The 20,748-nt window shown below is 43.0% G+C and overlaps 1 protein-coding gene across 1 annotated transcript in view; it reads right to left on the bottom strand.

The window, feature by feature from the left end:
- Positions 1 to 2,796: 2,796 nt before the first annotated feature.
- Positions 2,797 to 20,748, bottom strand: part of KRT23 (keratin 23) — a 33,060-nt gene continuing 15,108 nt past the window's right edge. Inside the window, exons 4-8 of the mRNA XM_060256025.1 lie at positions 12,581 to 12,742; positions 9,871 to 9,996; positions 6,814 to 7,034; positions 5,346 to 5,374; positions 2,797 to 3,152 (exon numbers count right to left, since the gene is read on the bottom strand). Of these exons, the coding sequence (XP_060112008.1) occupies positions 3,049 to 3,152; positions 5,346 to 5,374; positions 6,814 to 7,034; positions 9,871 to 9,996; positions 12,581 to 12,742 (642 nt within the window). The 3' untranslated portion in view covers positions 2,797 to 3,048. The remainder of the gene's footprint in view (positions 3,153 to 5,345; positions 5,375 to 6,813; positions 7,035 to 9,870; positions 9,997 to 12,580; positions 12,743 to 20,748) is intronic.

Below are 20,748 nucleotides of genomic sequence, written 5' to 3'. Positions count from 1 at the left end.
CACATGTTGTTCTTTCTACTGACATATAAAAAATCACCAAACCTTAAAAAAATCCCCACATAAAATTTAGCATCCAATCCAATAGCTTAGAGCCAGTTCTTTCAGATGAGACTAGTTTCGTTTTTCTCCCTTCTTCCTGAGCAAAGATATTGAATTTTAACAATTTTGACAGTTTTTCTCCCTTTTAAAATGGCAATCGTTATTTCTCTATGGTACAGTTCCAGCCTAGAGAGGTCTCTCTTCGTCTTTCTTGATCTGAGTCTTGGACTCAATTCCTACCTAGTTCAAAGGTCGGATGTCACAGCTCTTGTTGTCCTTATAGGCTCTGATTTATTGTCCAGCCCCTTTTAGTTTCACTTCCTGTCACAGCTTAGACTGATCTCGTGTCTAGTCTCGCAGTTTTTTGAGCTGCATGAAGAAACCGCAACCACAAAAATTCACAACAATATGTCTTTTCTCCAAAATATCTTTGAAGGCAATTGTTTTTACGGCGTTCAGTTTTCACAAGCTGAATTCTTTTCCTGCTATGCCCCAACTCAGCTCAGTTCATTCTAGGTTCTGCAATTTATGGGCATATATACACGGCAACTCTCTTTTCTTTCTTCTGCGTCACCAGCCTCCCATTGCCAACTTTCACTCTTATCTTGAAGGGTTTTTTTTTTTTTGCTGTTGTTCACATCCAAAGCCACAGAGCTCAGCTTAACAAGGTAAAAGTTTTTTTTTCCCATTCAATTATGCTTTGCCTTCGTCTGTTATTAATCCACTCAGTGTTTAAACTATATTCAAAGTCTCTCAGAGTGAAGATAAGAATGATGAGTCTACCTTTTAGATGTTCTCAACTCCCCCGGCTGCTATTTTCTTGCAATTAAAATCAGTCCTTCTAGAGTGCTTGGATTCCGACAGCCTTAAGTGACCGAAGTCACTTTAGAGTCACTGCAGACGATGGTTGACATTCCATTGCCGGACATCAAGAAATGAAGGAGTCAGCTCCCTGACTGCTCCAGTTCGATATCAACAGCATTAAAGGAAGATAAGTCGTCTTGGGTTAACCCTTGCCTAGGGTTAATGAGCATAGACCTTATCAGGGGTCTTTAATACCCTGAACAGTGACAATAAAATCCCCCTCTGTTAGGGAGCTGCAGACTGTCTTCCAGCCAAACAGGAAGTCCAAACCTGATCATTTTTGTTAGCATTTTAAGTGTCTTTTCTACCATTTCAGCATTGTTTTAAAAGATTTGATGGGATTGGAGATGTGAAAATAATGGTATGGTATTAGGAAGCCATGCCCATGCTAATCTACCTAGAGATGTTAAAAATCAGATCTAGCTGGCTGGGTTGCTGCTGGGTGTTAAACTGAAATAATATGTCAGAATACGCCTAAAGCCATCTATCTGGTATTACCTGTTCTACCCAGTTTAGACACACACAAAGATTAGGTAATCTACTCGAGGTCTTTTGGAATCTTCCTTATGCAACCAGGGGTTGTGGTCACCAACTGGTCCTGACATGTTTATAAAAGGTTTGGCTCATGAGAATAGGTTCTATATACAGTCATCTTAATGGGCAATTTAAGAGGACGGATTCATGGAACCTTTCAAAATGATCTCATTTCATGAACCAAAAAGCCGTCTTCTCCAAGCCAGTTTCCTATATCTTAGCCATCTTTATGACAGTCTCTGCCTTAAGACTGCCAGCTCTGGGTTGGAAGATACCTTGGAAAATACCAGAATGGTGCCTGGGGAGGATAGGGTGTGGGGAGGGGAGGGACCTCAGCAGGGTATAATGCCATAGTGTTTACCCTCCAAAGCAGCCATTTTCTCTAGAAGAAGAGCTGTTTTTTATACCCTGCTTTTCTCTACCTTAAGGCGATTGCAATAAAAAAGGCCAGCACCATGCTGGGAATTATTAGGAAGGGAACGGAAAACAAATCAGCCAGTATCATAATGCCCCTGTATAAATCGATGGTGCAGCCTCATTTGGAGTACTGTGAGATCACCCAGCATAGTAGATTATCTTCATCCAGAATTCACCAAGCAGTCCAGTCCTGCCAGTTAGCCCTCCCCACCCCCCCACCCCAAATTCAAGGCCTATCAAAGTTATTCCATTTTGTGATGTATATGGAGCTCTTTTAAAGTGCAGTCTGATTCTTTATGTTGTCATAACCTCCTTGTGAGTTCCTCAGATGGAACCATGCTATAGATGTCTTCTATGTCTGAAATAGGACTTGCACCCACAAAGAGTAGAAACCCTCCCTGAAACTTGGTGTGCCATCGGCTATGAAGCCTCCGGGGTTTCCCTATTCATCTTTGGGAAGGAAGTGTTCCTGTTCTGTTAATCCCAGGAGATATGTTCCTGTTTTTCTTCATGGTGTTCCCTATGAATTTCAATAAATAATATTTTACGGAGTTGCTTGGTTTTTAATTGGTTTAGTTTTGAAATATTGTGGTTTTTATTGATGTATGATGCTTTGTGGACTCGCTGGGACAAAGGTAGAGTTTATTGTAAATAAAACTCCCTCACAGATATTTGTTGTCTGTTCACCAAACTGCAAATAGATATGAACATTTATTTTCAGCTGTTTTTCAGTGTATTTTTGGCAGGGTTAATAAACTCTGCACTCGCTTGTTAAAATGTTTGCTTTTGAATTTAATTGAAAACAAATACATCGTGTTGATTAGCTGGCATTATACCCTTCCATTAGACTAAAGGTCTGTATTTTTAAATACTTCGCCACGCAGCATTTCAGCACACTTCTTTGTTGATATATTGCTAAACTTCAGGCACCAGGAACAATAGTAATGTAATGACATTTTTATTGATCTTTATGATCTTTAAAGAAGTCAGAGCCAAAAGAAGAACGGTAGATTATTTGCATTCATATTAAATTAAATTGCATCCAGTTTGTGGGAAATGTGTAAATGCAAAAGGAAAAAAAAAGCATACATTCCTGAAAGAGGTGTTTAAATACAGAAAATTCTATTTATTAGATAATAGGACTTCCGTAAATTTTCCTGTATAGAAGAATTTATTTTATTCAAACTGATGAAGTCACGCCTGTCTTTTGATCTCAGCAGTATGTGTAGCAACTATGTGCCCATCCACACTGTCTTGCACAATTTTCTTTAAATTTTGACTGGTTGATCGTTCATGTTCTGTAAGAAATTTAGAGATATATCATTACATGGGAAGCAGTACATGATGTATTATATACATTCTGGTTCTTTGGACTGAGTAACTCACTTGAAAGGGTATTAGAAATCTTAGGGTTTTTAATATAACCTAGAAAGATGAAATTTGTCCCATACACTCGTAAGCTACCTTCATTGTTAGAAAAATCTGAAAACCTGACACATTTCAAAATTCAGAAAATAAAGTTTGTCTGATAAAGGAGGTAAACTCTAGCAGATAGCAGCCCAAGTCACCCATACTGATTTGTGAAAGTTACGGATGGGGAGCCCTATCAGTAGTAATTTCATTTTGTGTTATGTAAAACATACTTTTCTACTGATATTTTAGCGTGCTTGAAGTAGTCCTGATCATGCTAATGGATGACCTTGTCAGGGAAGAAACAGGGAAGAGTAAAACCCTCTTGGTTTTCCTGGATCTCTCAACACCATTCATGATGTCTTTCTGGACTAATTGTGCAAGATGGCTGGTTCATGGGCCTCTTGTAGCTCTGTTTCTGTGTGGTTGGATGGTTTCAGAAAGTGGTGCTGCTGAGTGACAGCTTGTTTGGCTCCATAGCACTTGTGCTGTGGTGTCCTGCAGGGTTCCATCCTGTTTAATATGAACATGATTCTCTCAGAGAGGTCACCTGAGGATCTGAAGTGAGATACCATCAGTATGAGGATGACATGTGACTGTATTTCTTCTTGTTAACCAAGTTAGGTGAGTCAGTGGTTGTTCTGAATGATTGTCTGCAGGCAGTAACAGGCTGGATGAGGGCCAAAAAACTAAATCCTTAGTGGTGTTCACTTAGAATGTAGCCAGTCAGGGATTAAGAAGTGTGCCTCTCCTGGACAGAGTTGCATCCCCCCCCCCCCCAAAAAAATAGGTTAATAGCTTGGCATGCTATTGGGTGCAAGCCTCCGCATAGAGACTCAAAACTCTTCTGTGGAATGTAGCTCTTTTAAACAGCTTTGGTTGTTATAACTGGACCTTGGAAGTGAAATCTGGCCATCGTTGTCCATGCCCTGAGCACATCCAGGGTAGATTACTACAGTTCACTGTAATAATACATGTGGACAGGGCTTTTTTTGAGCAGGAATGCCCAGGAACACAGTTCCTCCTGGCTTGGCATCAGGAGGTGTGGCCTAATATGCAAATGAGTTTCTGCTGGGCTTTCCCTACAAAAAAGCCCTGTGTGAAACAATAGTGCTGTCAGGAGGTGTGGCCTAATATGCAAATGAGTTCCTGCTGGTTTTTTCCCTACAAAAAAAGCCCTGCATGTGTTGTCTTTGAAGACGTTTGGAAACTTCGAGTCGCCCAAAAAAGCTAATTGGTGTGGTAGGGTCCCTATTCCCCTGATGGGGCCTCTAATCCCCCGGCATGGAGCTGGCCGGTGGGGAGAAACCTGCTCCCGAAGAGCTCCTTCATGTCCAACATGCCCAATGCAATGATGTCACCTGTTATATGTTATCACAGCAGGCACATCACATGGGAGGTGCTCCATCATTTTTTGGGGGGGAATCTGTGGCCCCTATAAACTCCAGGGCACAGGACAAAGCTCCTGCGCCGGCAGCCAGGTAAGACCTGGCAACCCTATGGTGTGGCCTGCGAAGATCACAACTTGCCTGTTCCTAATTATGGTGGTTGCCAGTCTGCTTCTGGGCACAATGCAAATTGCTGATCCTGACCTTGAAAGCCCTAAATGATCTGAGGCCAGGATACTTTACAAACTTGCCTACACTCACATAAATCTATGGGATGGTCAAAGCACAAATGCAGCATTTAAAACCTATTGGTGTGCTTTACCACCAGATTCAGATTTAGCAAAGGCAGTAGGGGGTCTAAAGACAGGGATTTTACAGTGTGGGTGGTACTGCCCTTTGCTGATGTTCTCACAACAACCGTTGTGTTCACCCAGTTGCAAAGAACATTTGAATCTTAATTCAAAGAGATGGGTTGTTAATGGCTAACTTATCGCTCTCATAAAAGCAGCTTCTGTGAAGTGAAATGCACGTTCGCCTTGCTCATACTTGGAGTCAGGTGATGCTCTGTTACTTAGAGTGTGAGCTTGCTGCTGGTCTACTTCAACTTTTCACAGGTATTACTTGTACTCAGCCATGACCATAATCATACACAGATAAGCTTTTCTACAAAAAAGCAGGACAAGAAGCGCTTACCTTTATAACTTGACTTGGAGTCTGTCATCCTATAAAGTAATAAAAGAAAAGCAAAATAAATCAATATGCAGTGCAATTTGTGTTTAATAAGGTTCTCAAGGTGAAACTGATGAATTGGTTTAAGTAAGCAATGTGAATAAATCGATGCTTGCAACTTGTGAAGTTATAAATATATGTATTGTTTCATAGTGTGTGTAATATTTATATGTTGAATACAGACCCTACTGGGTGTTTTTCATGTGATTTGATAAGAAAATAACAGTAAAAAGAGTTGGTGACCTTTCTTTTAAAGTGATTCCTGCTTCCAGGGAGTGGTTATGGTATATAGTATAATTCAAGGTGCAAAGGGAATTATAAGCTGTGGGTAGGATAGACAGTTGGTTATCAAGTCCAGCATTTTACTGGTATTGGAGCTCTTAAATAAAAAAGTTTATGGAGCCTTAATTTTGGATGCATCTAGATTGCATTTTCTTATACTTCTGTTTTGCCACATGTGTGAGAAATTGGGCATGCCTACATGCCCAATTTTAAAGCTTTGGGCAATTGTCATGTACAGCCGAGGCTAGTTTCAAATTTAATTCTGCCTGCAGTAAAGATCTGTAGGGAAGCAACATGGAGTAAAATCCCTGTCCTCTGTGAACCTACAAGAAATCGGTGGGTACACATCTTTCTGGCCCCCTCATTTTAAAAAATCCCATTAAAAACTATCAGCCATGCTCACTTTGATGATTCGTACATTGATAGCTACTGTTGTTGTCAAGAGATACATGCAAAATATATCTGAAGAAAAAATGTGTGATTATATTGAGTCTCCTCCCATGTAAATGCAATCCCCTGCAGAGTTACTTTGGTCTACGCTAAATGAAACCAATGGGTTGAGCCTGGACTAAGGATTGCGGTATGGATGTCTTGCAAAATGCATAGGGCGGGAGTCCCCAACCCTTTTGAGTCTGAGGGCACATCTGGAATTCTGACAGTGTAATGAGTGCAGTCACAAAATGGCTGCTATAAAATGGCTGCCACAGCTTGCCTGCAATCACACAATGAAGATTCTTGTCTTATGCTGGTGGCTTTAAAAAAATCCACAAAGCCAATCAAATCTCCAGTGTCCAATTGGAAACCTTGCTGGGCAAAAGCCCCACCCGACCACACCGACTTTCTTAAAACACTTGCTGAGTACCAGGAAAGGTGTCAGTGGGTGCCATGGCTCCATACTGGGGACCCCTGGCATAGGGGTTCCATAGGACCAAAAAGTAACCCTTTCAGGGACGTGTGGGACCCTATATACTAACTCAAACCCATGGATGCAAATATGGTAAGTGCCTGCCTGAGGCCTATTTTCAGACTTCTTTCTTCAGCTGTGTTTGCCATGCACTGTCCATGCATGAAAATACCCTCAGCATTCCCTCTTAGGTTGTGGGCATTGCTTCCCCCTTCATTTTCCTGCCTGCAGGTAATTTTGCCTTACCCATCGATCTTTCCCTCCAGCAGCTGGCGATAAGTGGAAATCTCTTTCTCCAGGCGAGTTTTAATTCCCAGGAGGACTTTGTACTGGTTATTTTGACGCTTGATATCATGACGAAGGTCACTGAGTTCATCTTCACATTTGGAGATTACATGTTGGATGCTTTGGAGTTGAAAGGAGTAGCGGGATCTGGTTTCGTCTAAGCTGTTCTCCAGGGCGTATTTCTAAAAGAATAAAGGATGTTATCTTTTCAAAATTGGCATAGTGACTGTGTGGAAAATGATTCTTGGGCAAAATACAGCCAGTGCAAGTGCAACTGGCCAATCTTTTATAGCTATAGCATTTGTTCTCACAACAATATTTGTTCACAATATTTATGTCCTTTTTTTTTAAGCTCCTCAGAACAGGGGTCTGAATTATGCTTATATCACTTGAAGTGCCATTTGTGTGTATGGTCCTATATAAATAAAAATAAGGTCTATGATCAAAGTCCATTTTAAGCATGAAAGGAGACTTTTTGGGGTGGGGGTGGGGTATTAAGCCCATCTAAATGCCCATCTCTTTTGCACGAGTGTTCATCGCAGTGCTTGAGTGTTGCTTTAGAACAGTTTCCTTTTTTATAATCTGCCTGCTCTTTCTGGAAATGATTTTATCAGGTATCCAAGTAGAGCTGGCTCTGCAATGATACCAGTGTGGGCACTTCAAGCTAATGAATTCTTCTGCATTTATTTATGTATTTATAATTTGATTTCTAGTGCACCCTCCCCTGCCCAGCAGGGCTCAGGGTGGATTATAACAGCAGTCATAAAACAATTGTTAAGCAATAATTAAAACTATTAAAACATAAGACAGTTAATAAAACCTAGTGCAATAAGAGGGTTCATAAATCCCGGAGTTGATTATCTGTATGAGTGCTTGATTTAATCAAAGACCCAAGCAAGTGGCCAAGCACATCCAACAAGTAGAATGATACTAGGCAGAGCAAGGGAGGCTGATGTCATTAGACGCCTGCTGCCTTAACCATAGGCTTGGTGGAACATCTCCATTTTGCAGGCCTTGCAGAACTTGTAATAAGTCCCACAGGGCCCTGATCTCACTCGGGAGAGCACTCTGCCAGACTAGAGCTGAGTCTAGGCAGATATCCTTTGGGTTAGAGGTCACTGGCAGATGTTGGTTTGTAAAGTGCAGAGCTAAGAAATATGTGTCTTCTGCTGCTCAAGATTTGTGAATCAATGAGTTTCTAAGGATACAAAAGGAAAAAAAGAAAGAGCATAGAGCTCTTTGAGGGACATACTGGCAGAAACAGTCCAATACTGGGAGAAACGCAGTGGGAGTAACAACACCATGTGGGTGTGAACATTGCGAGGGAGAAGGATTCAAGATTCCCATCCATGTATTTTTGCAGGTGGAAACAGTTATGCGGGGTGCTATTTGCCCCTTCTTGGGCTCCACTTGTCCTGGGATCATGTGATCAAGAACACATGGAACCCAAGGAAGGGGCAAACACTTTGTGGCTGTTTCCACTTGCAAAAAAGAGCCCTGAAACTCTTCCTCTCCCTAGCCCCCTCACAGCCTCAGAGTGGCAGAGCTTTTATTTTACTTTTAATTTATTTTTATTATACCAATAATTAAACATAAGAAGATATATACATAATTAAAGATCCTACTTAACAAGCATACATAACTTTTGCATAACTGGTTTGCAAAGCAATTCAGTCTGTTGTACATCTTTTCCATTTCTTAGGACTGTTAGTTTAATCAATTGATTTTTTGTGTATGTGTGCCCATTCTTGGACTGTAGGAGCAGTAGCCTGTTTCCGTGCTTCACAAATACTATTCTAGCAGTGGTAATAAAGGACAAAACACTAGATCGTAGATTATTGGGAACTTTTGGTACATAGTTAAGCCCCGTGGCGCAGTGTGTTAAAGCTGCAGTACTGCAGTCCTAAACTCTGCTCACAACCTGAGTTTGATCCCCTGCGGAAGCTGAGTTTTCAGGTAGCCGGCTCGAGGTTGACTCAGCCTTCCATCCTTCTGTCGGTAAAATGAGTACCCAGCTTGCTGGGGGGAAAGTGTAGATGACTGGGGAAGGCAATGGCAAACCACCCTGTAAAAAGTCTGCCATAAAAACGTTGTGAAAGCAACGTCACCCCAGAGTTGGAAACGACTGGTGCTTGCACAGGGGACCTTTCCTTTCCTAAGCAAAGAAGCCTCAATTGTTAAGGAAAGATTAGATCCCAAACCAGCTTTCATTACATCAAAACAGAATTGCCAACAGCTTTTAGCCCATATACAAGTCCACCACTTATAGTAAAAGTCAGTTGTAGATGAGGTAGAGATTCCCATAATTTTTTTGCTAATTTTAAAGAGAGGGGTACCATTGATGTAACACTTTCACTTCTCTCCCCCCCACCCCAACAAACTGTGAAGACACAGTTGACGTCGAACTGTACTTTAATATACAGTATACCTCCATATTTCACAGGGAATAATATCTCCCAGATCCTTTCCCCATATAATTTCCTCCACCCTGCCACAGAGCGGCCGAGCTCTTTCTAATGGTGAATCCCCATACATGTAGTTGTGAGTCACACAATTTGTGTCCATTGTAGAATAACACCCTTAATACCAGATGCTGAAAACGAAATAGGTGGCTGTTGTCACCTTCACGTTCCATTTCTGAATTTCTGCAGGCATTTGTTTGGCTACTGTTAGAAACCAAACATTGAATGGCAGAGACCCTGGTCTGACCAAGCAAGTTGGTCTTAATTTTCATAAAACCATAGGCTAGTTAGGAAAAAAAAGATTCACATTGGGGCATGCTGTATATAAATGACCCCAATGAGCACATAAATTTGAATCCTGCAAGGCAGGGTATTGTGGGACTTCCATGGTCAAAAGTCATGTTCTTGGCCAAATTCTGCTATCATTTACAGCACCGGTGGAGCCAGCTTTGGGTACACAGATTTAAATCAAAATCACAATGTGGAGGAATGTATTAAGGAACACAAAAAGTGTTCTGCCTTAGATCTTGAGTCCGCCTTCGATCTTGGTAGTTACCTTGTTTAGCTGGGTCTGTAGATCAATTTCCAGGGTTTGCAGCGTGCGGTTCAGTTCAGTGATTTCTTTCCGAGCGGTTTGTAGTTCATCTTGGTTGGGGCATGCTTCGGTCGACTCATTTGCAAACTGTAGAGAAAAAGCAGATGAAATATTTTTTTGTTAACTTGCTGTCATGAGCCTGCTTACCTGAGAGTTTTAGTGCCCCATTTTAGGCAGAGTTTTACAGGTTTAAGTAGAATAGGCTTAAGTACAGAGTTGCCACCAGACTTCAAAATTGGGGAAATTGTTAAGGAATGGGAGGAATTGTGAAGCTGGGGATATAAGGTCTTCTACCCCGTGCTTTATGGCATGGTTCAGTCATATTGGCAAACAATGGTTTGATACTATGCATGTAGTGGGGAAGGGGAGGTGGCACAGTGTAGCCCAATCTCATCAGTTTTCGGAAGCTCTGTCAGTGTATGGAAGCGAGGGTTCCAAGGAAGACTCTGCAGAGGAAAGCATTGGCAAACCACCACTTGCCTTGAAAGCCCCTTGCTGGGGTTACCGTAAGTCTGCTGCGACTAGGGTTCCCAACCCCCCCACACTGCCGGGGGACCCCTGGATTAGGAGCCTTTCCCCCCGATCTCCCAAGAACATGGAAGTGAGAGGGGTAGGGGGGGAAACGGCGCGGCCTCCCTTTGCGAGGTGCATGCTGGGACTCGTAGTCCTTGCATCCTCTGCGGCTGCTACAGGCATCTCCTCGGGGAGTCTGGTCGGTGGAGGGGGGGGGAGCTCCGCCCCCAGAGGACCTTGTGCGTTTCTACCTCCGGAGGCTTCAGTCGCTGATTGAAAGGCTTCCTCTTGGGATGGGGTGTCTGTGTTACTTTGAAAAAGTTGGCAGCAACTCGTGAGTAGAGAGGCCGATCCCCCTTCAGTGTTGCCAGCAATGGGGGGGGGGGGAAGTCTGCTGAGTACTTCATTATTCTCTATGTGGAGATCGATTCTCATAGGGTATAATGGGGAATTGATCTGGAGGTTTTGAGGGCTCTGGGGGCGCTGTTTTTTGAGGTAGAGGCACCAAATTTTCAGTATAGTATCTAGTGACTCTCTCCAAAGTATCCGCCAAGTTTCAAAACGATTGGACCACGGGGTCCAATTCTATGAGCCCCAAAAGAAGGTGCCCCTATCCTTCATTATTTCCTATGGAAGGAAGACATTTAAAAAGGTGTGCTGTCCCTTTAAATGTGATGGCCAGAACTCCCTTGGAGTTCAATTATGCTTGTCACACCCTTGTTCCTGGCTCCGCCCCGATGTCTCCTGGCTCCACCCCCAAAGTCCCCAGATATTTCTTGAATTGGACTTGGCAACCCTAGCTGCGACTTGGTGGCACTTTATGCCAATAAAGGTTTGAAACTGAAACTGATGGCACTTTACACACACACACACACGTATAATGGGGAAGCAGGGACGCCTGATTCATGTGTTCCTTCCTCCCATTGAATTAAACCAACTCAGTTATTCCCCCTTTCTCAGCAAGCAATGATTTTCACATTCCTTGGAAACCACGATCCCAACAGCAATTGGATCATTAGTTGGCTTTAAGTGAGGGCAGGGGGAAAGCAGAGAACCCGAGCATTCACCAAGCTCTTTTACACAGTGGCAACCTGTAGTTATGTCTGTCCTTCTGAACCATGCCTATATATGTGGTATCCATACCTATTCAGTCCATTGACATTTCTCAGCCAGGTACATGTTTTTGGGGGGTTTTACAATTTCGCGTTGTTGCATTATCAACAGTACAGAGCACTTAGCCACCAGAAGTGTTTTATTTTAGCAGTGAAACAAAGAGAGAAAAAGAGCAATTTAGGAAGGAAAACAAAAAGAGAACATAGTTCCAACTCAGGGCTAACCAGTGTGGTGCCCATGGGTGCCATGGTGCCCTCCAGCATACTTCTGGCACATGCCAAATGTTTTTAGGGAGGGAGGGAGTGAGGCCGGGCAGATTTTTTGCCCAGCAAGGCTTCTGAGTAGAGAGTAGTTAATTGGCTGTGCAGGTTTGTTTAAATGTTGGTTTGGCAGCAGCCGTTCTGTTGTTGGCACCCACCATGCTGTGTCAGAATTCCAAGTTTGCCTGCAGCCTCAAAAAAGTTAGGGAGCCCTGTTCGGACTTGTAGACTCTCACTAGGAATTGGTGTAATTAACTGAGGTGGTCAGCCTTCAGAATTCAGCGTGCACACACTTGCATCTTGGAATCGAAATGCTGGACACTCTTCCCTGGATGGCTGATGTCATACAAAAACACACACACAGGAAAACCTGCTTTTCAAAAGGACACTTTGTGGGAGGAAGTTTCCTTTGGGCCACTGGGCTAATCAAGCATGGAGGGTGAGGCACGGAGAGTGTCACATTCTAATTTGGGCCCAGCCGATAGAGAACTTAGCTTTAAACCAGCCCTGCCAGGTCAGGGTATTAATAGTTACCAAGTGCAGAAGGGTCAGAAGAGAACGCTGCCTCTCACAAGGAAGTGTAATTTCTTCACTACTGGCACAATTGAGCATTTTATCCATCTGAGGAAGTTAATTGCAACAGCAGGGACAATGTGTGTCCATGACAGCTCCTTGGGGCACTGTAAATTCCTAGAATAGGATTAAGTCCGCAAGCTCTTGTGGTAACCTGGGGCCAGGCTCTAAGCCATAGATAACAAGGGTGCCTATCACCTTGCTCTACTTACCTGTCGTTGGAACCAGGCTTCAAGGCTTTTGCTGTTCTTTTCAATTATAGCTTCATAATCTTCTCTTATCCCTGCCAGAATCTTGGCCAGATCTTCTTGTGGGGCTGTGTTCACCTTCACGTTTACCTTCAGTTCATCAGAAGAGGAATGTGTTGCCATATCCTGTGCATGGACAAGCATGAGGAAGCAAATCAGCACAGACCAAAGTTAGAAGCAGGACAACCCCATTGCACTATAACATTCTGTTCTGCCACCTCTCCCCTTGGAGTAGAAGACAAATGACTTTAAGACAGATATACTTCTCTCCTGCTAATAAATCCGGCCTCTGAACTTTGCCTTTCGTTTTGCGCAGTTTCACCTTCAGTGAGATTTTCCTAAATATTTCCTAGCTAAGTATGTCACAGCTCCTTTAAAAGTTAAAACAGAAATGAAACAAACAAACAAACAAACAAACAAACGCCTCGCTAAGCTTGAGTTGCAAAGCAGGTCAAATGTAGTCTTGCAAAGAGTTCATTTGCTGGAAATAAACATTCAGTGGGATTCACCTCCCCCCCGCCCCCTTCACCTTTCAGATAAAAAAACTTCTGCAATGATCCCATTTTACGGCAGTCATTTTGTTGCTGTGCCCACTGTGCTGCATCAGAATTCCAAATACGTCTGCAAGTTCAAAAATGTTGAGGACTACTGAGTTAACACATTGGTAAATGAACAGCGGGGATGGCAGTGGAGAAGCAGGTGAGGCAGAGCTAGGGTGGTTCAGAACAGAGCATTCCTTGACTCACACCTGCCCATTAAAAAGTAATTAAGAAAAGTTGTAGGACTGGACTTGATGTGACAGGACACATGTATATATTAGTTGACATCGCTGCTTGCTCATGCATAAAGCATAGCAGCAGGATGTGCGGTTAGGGCTTTTTGTTGTTGTTTGTTTTTCTTTTCAAAAGAGAAAATGATGCATGCAGATGATAGAAGCTATGCCTTGCCACTTCCCTTGCAGGGCATCATTGGTTGAACCATTATCTTTCCTGGAAGGGATCTGAGCTATAAAGTTAAATGGTTCAAACAACTGTGCAGTGAAGGCAGTAGGCTTGCCAATCCCCAACTCCCAGCGGGGGTTCTTCCGCTTTCCCAGGCTCCTTCTTGCCCCCAGTCAGATGGCTGGTGGGGGGAAGCCCCGCCCTCAGAGGACCATGGGCCTTTCCACCTCTGGAGACTTCATTCTCCGATTGAAAGGCTTCCTCTTGGGATGGTGTTTCTGTGTTACTTTGAAGAAGTTGGCAGCAACTCGTGAGCAGAGAGGCCAATCCCTCCCTTCAGAGTTGCCAGAAATGGGGGGGGGGGACGTCTGCTGAGCACTTCATTATTCCCTATGTGGAGATCGATTCTCATAGGGTATAATGGGGAATTGATCTGGAAGTTCAGGGGCTCTGGGGGAGCTGTTTTTTGAGGTAGAGGCACCAAATTTTCAGTATAGTATCTAGTGCCTCTCCCCAAAGTACCCCCCAAGTTTCAAAACGATTGGACATTCTATGAGCCCCAAAAGAAGGTGCCCCTATCGTTCATTATTTCCTATGGAAGGTGTGCTGTCCCTTTAAATGTGATGGCCAGAACTCTCTTGGGGTTCAATTATGCTTGTCACACCCTTGTTCCTGGCTCCGCCCCTAATGTCTCCTGGCTCCAACCCCAAAGTCCCCAGATATTTCTTGAATTGGACTTGGCAACCCTAGAAGGCAGGTAGGGTTGCCCATGCACACAAATACAAAGAAGGAAGACCCACCCTGCCCAGTGTGCTTTACACATGCAGTCCTGGGCTGTGCCCATCATCATGTCTAATTTGGCACTGATTAGCCAGGAGATATTTTAACAGCCTGCTCTAGCACTACGAGGCCCATGCTGGTGGAACAAGATTCCTGATCCTCCTCTTTTTAAATGTCATTTGCTTATCCTTTCTGCATTGCACAGAGTTGTTGCAGTTAATCTATATGAAACCAGTGATTTGGAATGTTGAATGATTCCCCCCCTTAAAGCTTCCCTTCCCAGACAATTGTTCTCTTGCTCGTAACCCTTTAACTTGGAGCCTTTAAAGGCTTTAACTTGGTAGGAAACACAGGTGTAAGTTTTCTTGTGCCTTTGCAATAAACAGTCTCCCAAGCCAAAATTCTCACACTAAGGTTCATTAGCGAAAATTAACTCCAGTGTTCCAGGTTTGTGCAATTTGTATTCTGAAAAGGGAGTTTTAAAATACTGTAGGCAATGAGGGCATAGTGGGAAAGTTGTGGCACATTGAAGGGTCTTTAAGAAAAATGATTGGAATGTAATTTGGGATCCTGTGCATGCTAAGTGTATATCAGCCACTGAAATTACCTGTGTGAGGTAGGGGGAGCTGCAATGAAGGACATTAGAGATGCTATGAATTTTGTTGTTAGCACATTTGATGGTTTAACTGCAGAGTTTTGCCCGAATGTTGGAGCAGCCTCAGTTGATTTAACTCATGTCTAGCAGCTACACATGTCTCCTGAATAGTTTGCACTGGGTTTTCCTAAAAATGTGCATGTGCAAGGATACTGCTGATTCAGACTGACTGACAGCCGTGAAAGTAGCTAAAAACTATTCAGATGAACCACAAAAGGTAGGATTTTATTGAAACATGGCATTTAGTGATGACTGATTTATATGATTTGTGAATGATCTAGTTGTCTTTTTGAACTATTGCCTGGTGAGCAGAGCAGTATTGCAGCAAGGATGGGGAGGCAGCAGACCTTAGATAGGCTGTGTGAAAACCCACCTGTGAAAAAAGCCAATTGCACTGTACTGCATGGTTAGTAAGGAACACTTTGAACAACCTTTCGAACACCCATGAATGGATCAATGAACTAGCAGACTGATCACTGAAAAATCATGTTCCTGTTTGCAACCAGGTGTTCAAGCATCCATGTAGGACACCAGGGTAATAATAATGTATGCTGGAAAAATGTGTGCTTGTGAAAGAACACAAAGGTTGGAACCATGTTGAGAAAAATTTAACCTTGTGAGGCAGTTTGAAAGCAGAGTTAAAAAGGATGTTGGAATTCCTACATCCTTATTGAAGCAGCACTTGCAACTTCAAGGGGCATCACATAGAGGAAGGCTTTGGCCTTTATGCTCTGTTGTTGACTATCCAGAGGAGCTGGTTGGCCCATGTGGGAGACAGGATGCTGGACTAGATGGACCCCTGGTCCGATCTAGCAGGGCTCTTCTTATGTTCTTAAATTCTTCTACTTAATTTGAGACTGTTTTTCGTTTCCTACCCACAGTTTCCACGGAACTATGTGTGACCAAGTTATATGCAAAGGCTGTAAACGTTCTCTGTAATTACTACAGCAGCAACTGAATGGAATACACATAATTACTGTGTAAACAACCTAATTATTAGGCAAGCTGAACTGGTTTGGTAAAGTTCCCTTCATTGCCTATCATCCTGTGGTTCATATACTGCAAAGTGCCCTTGGGAAGCCAAGATAATAATTTTAAAACTTGCCAATATTCAGGTTACTAATAAGCTGTGATGTAGTACTCCAAGTGCTTGCTTAAAGGGAAAAATCTCAGTGGATCATACAAAAGCATATTCTCTCTCCCCCCCCCCCACCCCCACCATAAAATTGCATTAGCAGTGTAACTCTGCCTTATATTTGGGTCACGTGCTACATTTTTGTAGAAGTTTTCATTTCTCTTTAGATGTGGGAATTGCAGGATCTCTCAGCACAGCAATGATAGATAATGATAAAATTTGTTGTTGTTAAACATAGCACTAGCACTTTTAAAAATTAACTTAATTTTAAAGTTTAATCAGATTTTAAGTAAATGCTGATAATGTTTAATGTAGTTTTATTCACTTGTATAAGTTAACTCCGAACCATGTTGTTAGCCGCCCTGAGCCTGCTCCGGCGGGGAGGGCGGGATACAAATAAAATTTGTTGTTGTTGTTGTTGTTGCTTCTCTTGTATTATTAGAAGTTGGGTTGTACTGCCATCAGAAAAGCAAATAATAGTTCTAGAGCTTTGCAGGGTAACTGTTATTAAAGGCACATTTAAGTCAGATCAAGCCACTGGGACATTTGCTCTCCTCAAAAGAAGTAGCTGGCTAGAAAATGGTATTTTCAGATGCACAGCACTCTATTGGTTTGTAACAATGAAGTATGGATTTACTATACCACTCTGTGCGTGTGTGTGTACGCATGCACACATATACTACTGAAATGGGTTAGCAGGTAAACATTAAGATGAAAATAAGGAGATAAACTGTTCAAAATGAAGCAAAACAAATAAAATGGGCAGAGAGGGATCTTGCTGGCAGCTGAATGCTTTCTGAACGAAACTTGCCTTCGTCTTCCTACTATACTGTACTGTACTGTACTGTACTATACTATACTATACTATACTATACTATACTATACTATACTATACTATACTATACTATACTATACTACAGGTGTTACAAGCTTGGGTAAGTCCGGATGCTCAAACCAACAGACAAGAGTAGGGTTACCAACCTCCAGGTAATCACCAAAAAACAAGTACAATTGCTGTGTAATAGATAATTTTAATGCAACACTATTTCTATTATAAAAAATGTATTTGGAATTTTAACAATAAATCACTACGCATAAACCAAAGTGTATACAATTCTTAGTGGAGCTTTGTCAGCCTTCATTGCTGCAACAGTATTCATTTGTGGTTTGGATATTATGGAACTGTAGACCAGTGTGATTCTTCAGAGTGATTTATGGACATTGCGTACTTTATGGACATTTGGGGACTTGGAAGTTTTCATATCAGATTTGTTTGACAAAAATTGTGTATGCTTTCGTTTATGTGTAGTGATTTATTGTTCATATTTCAAAGAATATATTTTTATAATAGAAATAGTGTTGCATTAGAATTATCTATTACACGGTGATTGTACTTTTTTTGGTAACCTCCAGGGTAGTGCCTGGAGATCTTCTGGAATTACAATAGAGCTCCAAATTACAGAAATCAGTTCCCACTGGAGAAAATGGCTGCTCTAGAGGGTGGAATCTATGACATTGTACCATACCCTTTGCTCCTCAAACCCTGCCCTTCCCAGGCTCCACACAGAATCTCCAGGTATTTCCCAACCCAGAGCTGGCAACCCATGGCTGTTGGTCCATGGCCCTCAGATAGTATCCCAGATGAACCACCAATTGATTCCCGGCCTACTCAAGCCATAGTGTTCTTTCTATTTGTTTTAAGTTTATCTATATTGTGTTTGTTTGTTGTAATTTTATTTTATTAATATAATTTATAGTCTGCCTTTCTCACTGGGACTTTAGGATTGCCAGGCTCTAAGTCCAAGCAAGGGATCCCCTAGTTTCATGGGCTTCTTCCCACCACAGACGAGCTGACTGGCAAACCGCCCCCCACTTCTAAACAGGAACATCACATGGAGACACTCTGGTTTTGGGGCAATACTCTATGATTTGGGGGGTCAAATTTACCATAGAGCTTCATCCCCAAACTAGAGCATTGCTCCTAGCGTTGCTGACGCAATGCTGTCACTCCCAGGTGATGTCAGTGCATTATGTACAGTGTTGCGCAACATCCCTGCACGTCCTCGGAACACCCCTCAAATCTCCCTACTGGAGCAATGAGAGGACCTGGCAACCTTAGACTCTAAGGGTGTTTTCGCACTTACCTTTTACTGGCGCGACGACCCTCCTCACGCCGGCGGATCTGCAGTGATTTCGCACTAGAAGCGCCGGCGCAGCCCATTGCGCCGGCTACTTCCGTCGCTAAGCCAGCGCAAACGGAAACCGCCAAGAAGCTGGAAAACGTTTGCGCTGGCTTAGCGACGGAAGTAGCCGGCTCTTTGGGCTGCGCCGGCGCTTCTAGTGCGAAATCACTGCAGATCCGCCGGCGTGAGGAGGGTCGTCGCGCCAGTAAAACGTAAGTGCGAAAACATCCAAAGTGTTATATAGAGCAAGGGTGACCAAACTGTTGCTCGGGAGCACAGCCACATTTGGCCCTTTCACATACGTTGTGTTGCTCTCAAAGCCCCCACCATCCCATCAGCTGGCTTGGAAAAGTCATTTGTGTCTTTAAATCGCTTCTCCAAGCCAAGCCAGCCAGTGGCTTGGAGAATGCATTTAAAGTTGCTTTCTTCCTCCCCCCCATCTATTTTCCTTCCTTCCACCCACCCTCCCTCAAACATCTGATGTTTATTCTGTGGCTCTTACATTAAACAAGTTTGACCACCACTGTTATGGAGTAAATCAATACAATCAACAGGATGGGACATTATGCCCCCCTCCCAGAGAAAAGCAGGATACAAATACTTGAATATACGCCTCTTGCTTCAGACACATCAGACTTTGATCACTCTCTGTGGTACAACTTGGCATACAGATAAGACAATGAGTAAAGCTGGCTGTGTGGTGCCAGCGACTGGCAGGGAAAGGCACGCAAAGCCTGCATAGGCAGGGTGAGAATTCATCCTTAGTGTTTAACTGACAGGGATTACGTTCAAGAGTTTTTTCCCCACCGTGATTAAAGAGCTTTAAGTGGTGCTGCTTTTTAGGGATTCAGGTAAACATTTTCTTTGAGTTCTGATGTAATTATAGTTGCACTACCTTAAGGCCAGTCCCCAAAACTACAATAGTATGTTTGGGTTGTAACAGACAAGATTCTGTAGCAGAAATAATTTTAATCAGATCCTGAGACTTCAGCAGTGAAACTATATTTTAAAAAACCTCTTTCACGGGGGATGTTTAAATGGCTTGTTAAAGTGGCTGTGGGGCAGGGGTGCCAGCTCCCAGATGGGATGAGGGGACCCTCCAGAATTACACTTCAGACAACAGAGACCAGTTCCTAGGGATGCCACTCCACAGGTGGGTGGGGGGACCCCCCAATTTCTTGGGCTTCTGGCATTGGCCAGCTGGTTGGTGGAAAAGTCCCACCCCCAAGAATGACCACTGGGGCCCACTCCTTTCCCATCCCTCCAGAAAGATTTAAAGGGCCCTCCGCAGATCGGCAGGAGCGTGTGGTCCCCCGATCAGCCAGAGGGCTGTTTAAATCTTGCAGGAGGGGAGGGAGAGGAGCAGCTCCTGGCCGCACACCTGAACTCTGGCAAATTCGCTGCTTGGAGTGTAGGCTCATGCAGCCCTCACTTCTTGCCAAAAGAATTTACAGGATCCCCTAGAATGACCACCAGTGGTGACCACTTTTTCTCCCCTCCTGTGAGATTTAAAGGACCCTCCAGCTGATCAGCAGGAGCATGGGGCTCCTCGATCAGTCAGAGGGCCATTTAAATCTTGCAGGAGGGAAGGGAGAGGGGCAGCCACTGGCCACACTTAAAGCGTCCCTTTAAATGCTTTTGGCAAGGGGAGGGAGGGGCCTGAACTCCAAGTGTCAAAATCACCGCTTGGAGTGCAGTCATGCACGGTCCCTGCTTCTTGGCCAAAACTATTTCGGTCAGTTTAGTTTATTATGATCAAAGATCAGTTGCATGTCAAAAAAATCCTTGGTTAAAATACATTAGAATTAAAATTGGACCTAAATATAAAACTTGTATAAAACATATACAAAACTTGTATAAAACATATATAATTAAAAAAAATAAATAATAATAAACATGTTTAAGGGATTCTACGGAAACTAAACCCTCGGGATGCATAAAACGTGGATTCTGATGTCTCTACACTAATGCACAGAGTATGAGAAACAAACAGGAGGAACTGGAAGTCCTAATAAAGGAAGGAGACTATGACATAATAGGCCTTCCTGAAACTTGGTGGGATGACACTCACAACTGGAATATTAAGATTCAGGGGTACAACTTATTTAAAAGGGACAGGCAAATGAGAAAGGGTGGAGGTGTAGCAGTATATGTGAAAGAGGTATATACTTGTGAAGAAATATGTGAATCTGAGCATGGCCGGTCAGTTCAGAGTCTCTGAACTCTGAAATAAAAGTAAAAATAAAAGAAGCAAGAAATAACAGTGATATTATTGTGGGGGTCTGATATAGACCACCAAGTCAGGCAGAGGACTTGGATGAGATACTTCTACAGCAGATTGCAAAGTTCTCCAAGAGAAGGGATACTGTGATCATGGAAGATTTCAATTACCTGGACATCTGTTGGAAGTCCAACTCTGCTAAAAATGAAAAGTCAAA

Source organism: Heteronotia binoei, chromosome 15, assembly GCF_032191835.1.
Source record: "Heteronotia binoei isolate CCM8104 ecotype False Entrance Well chromosome 15, APGP_CSIRO_Hbin_v1, whole genome shotgun sequence".
Classification (NCBI taxonomy): domain Eukaryota; kingdom Metazoa; phylum Chordata; class Lepidosauria; order Squamata; family Gekkonidae; genus Heteronotia; species Heteronotia binoei.
Note: the sequence above shows the minus strand (reverse complement) of the source record. Positions and strands in the feature narration are given on the sequence as shown.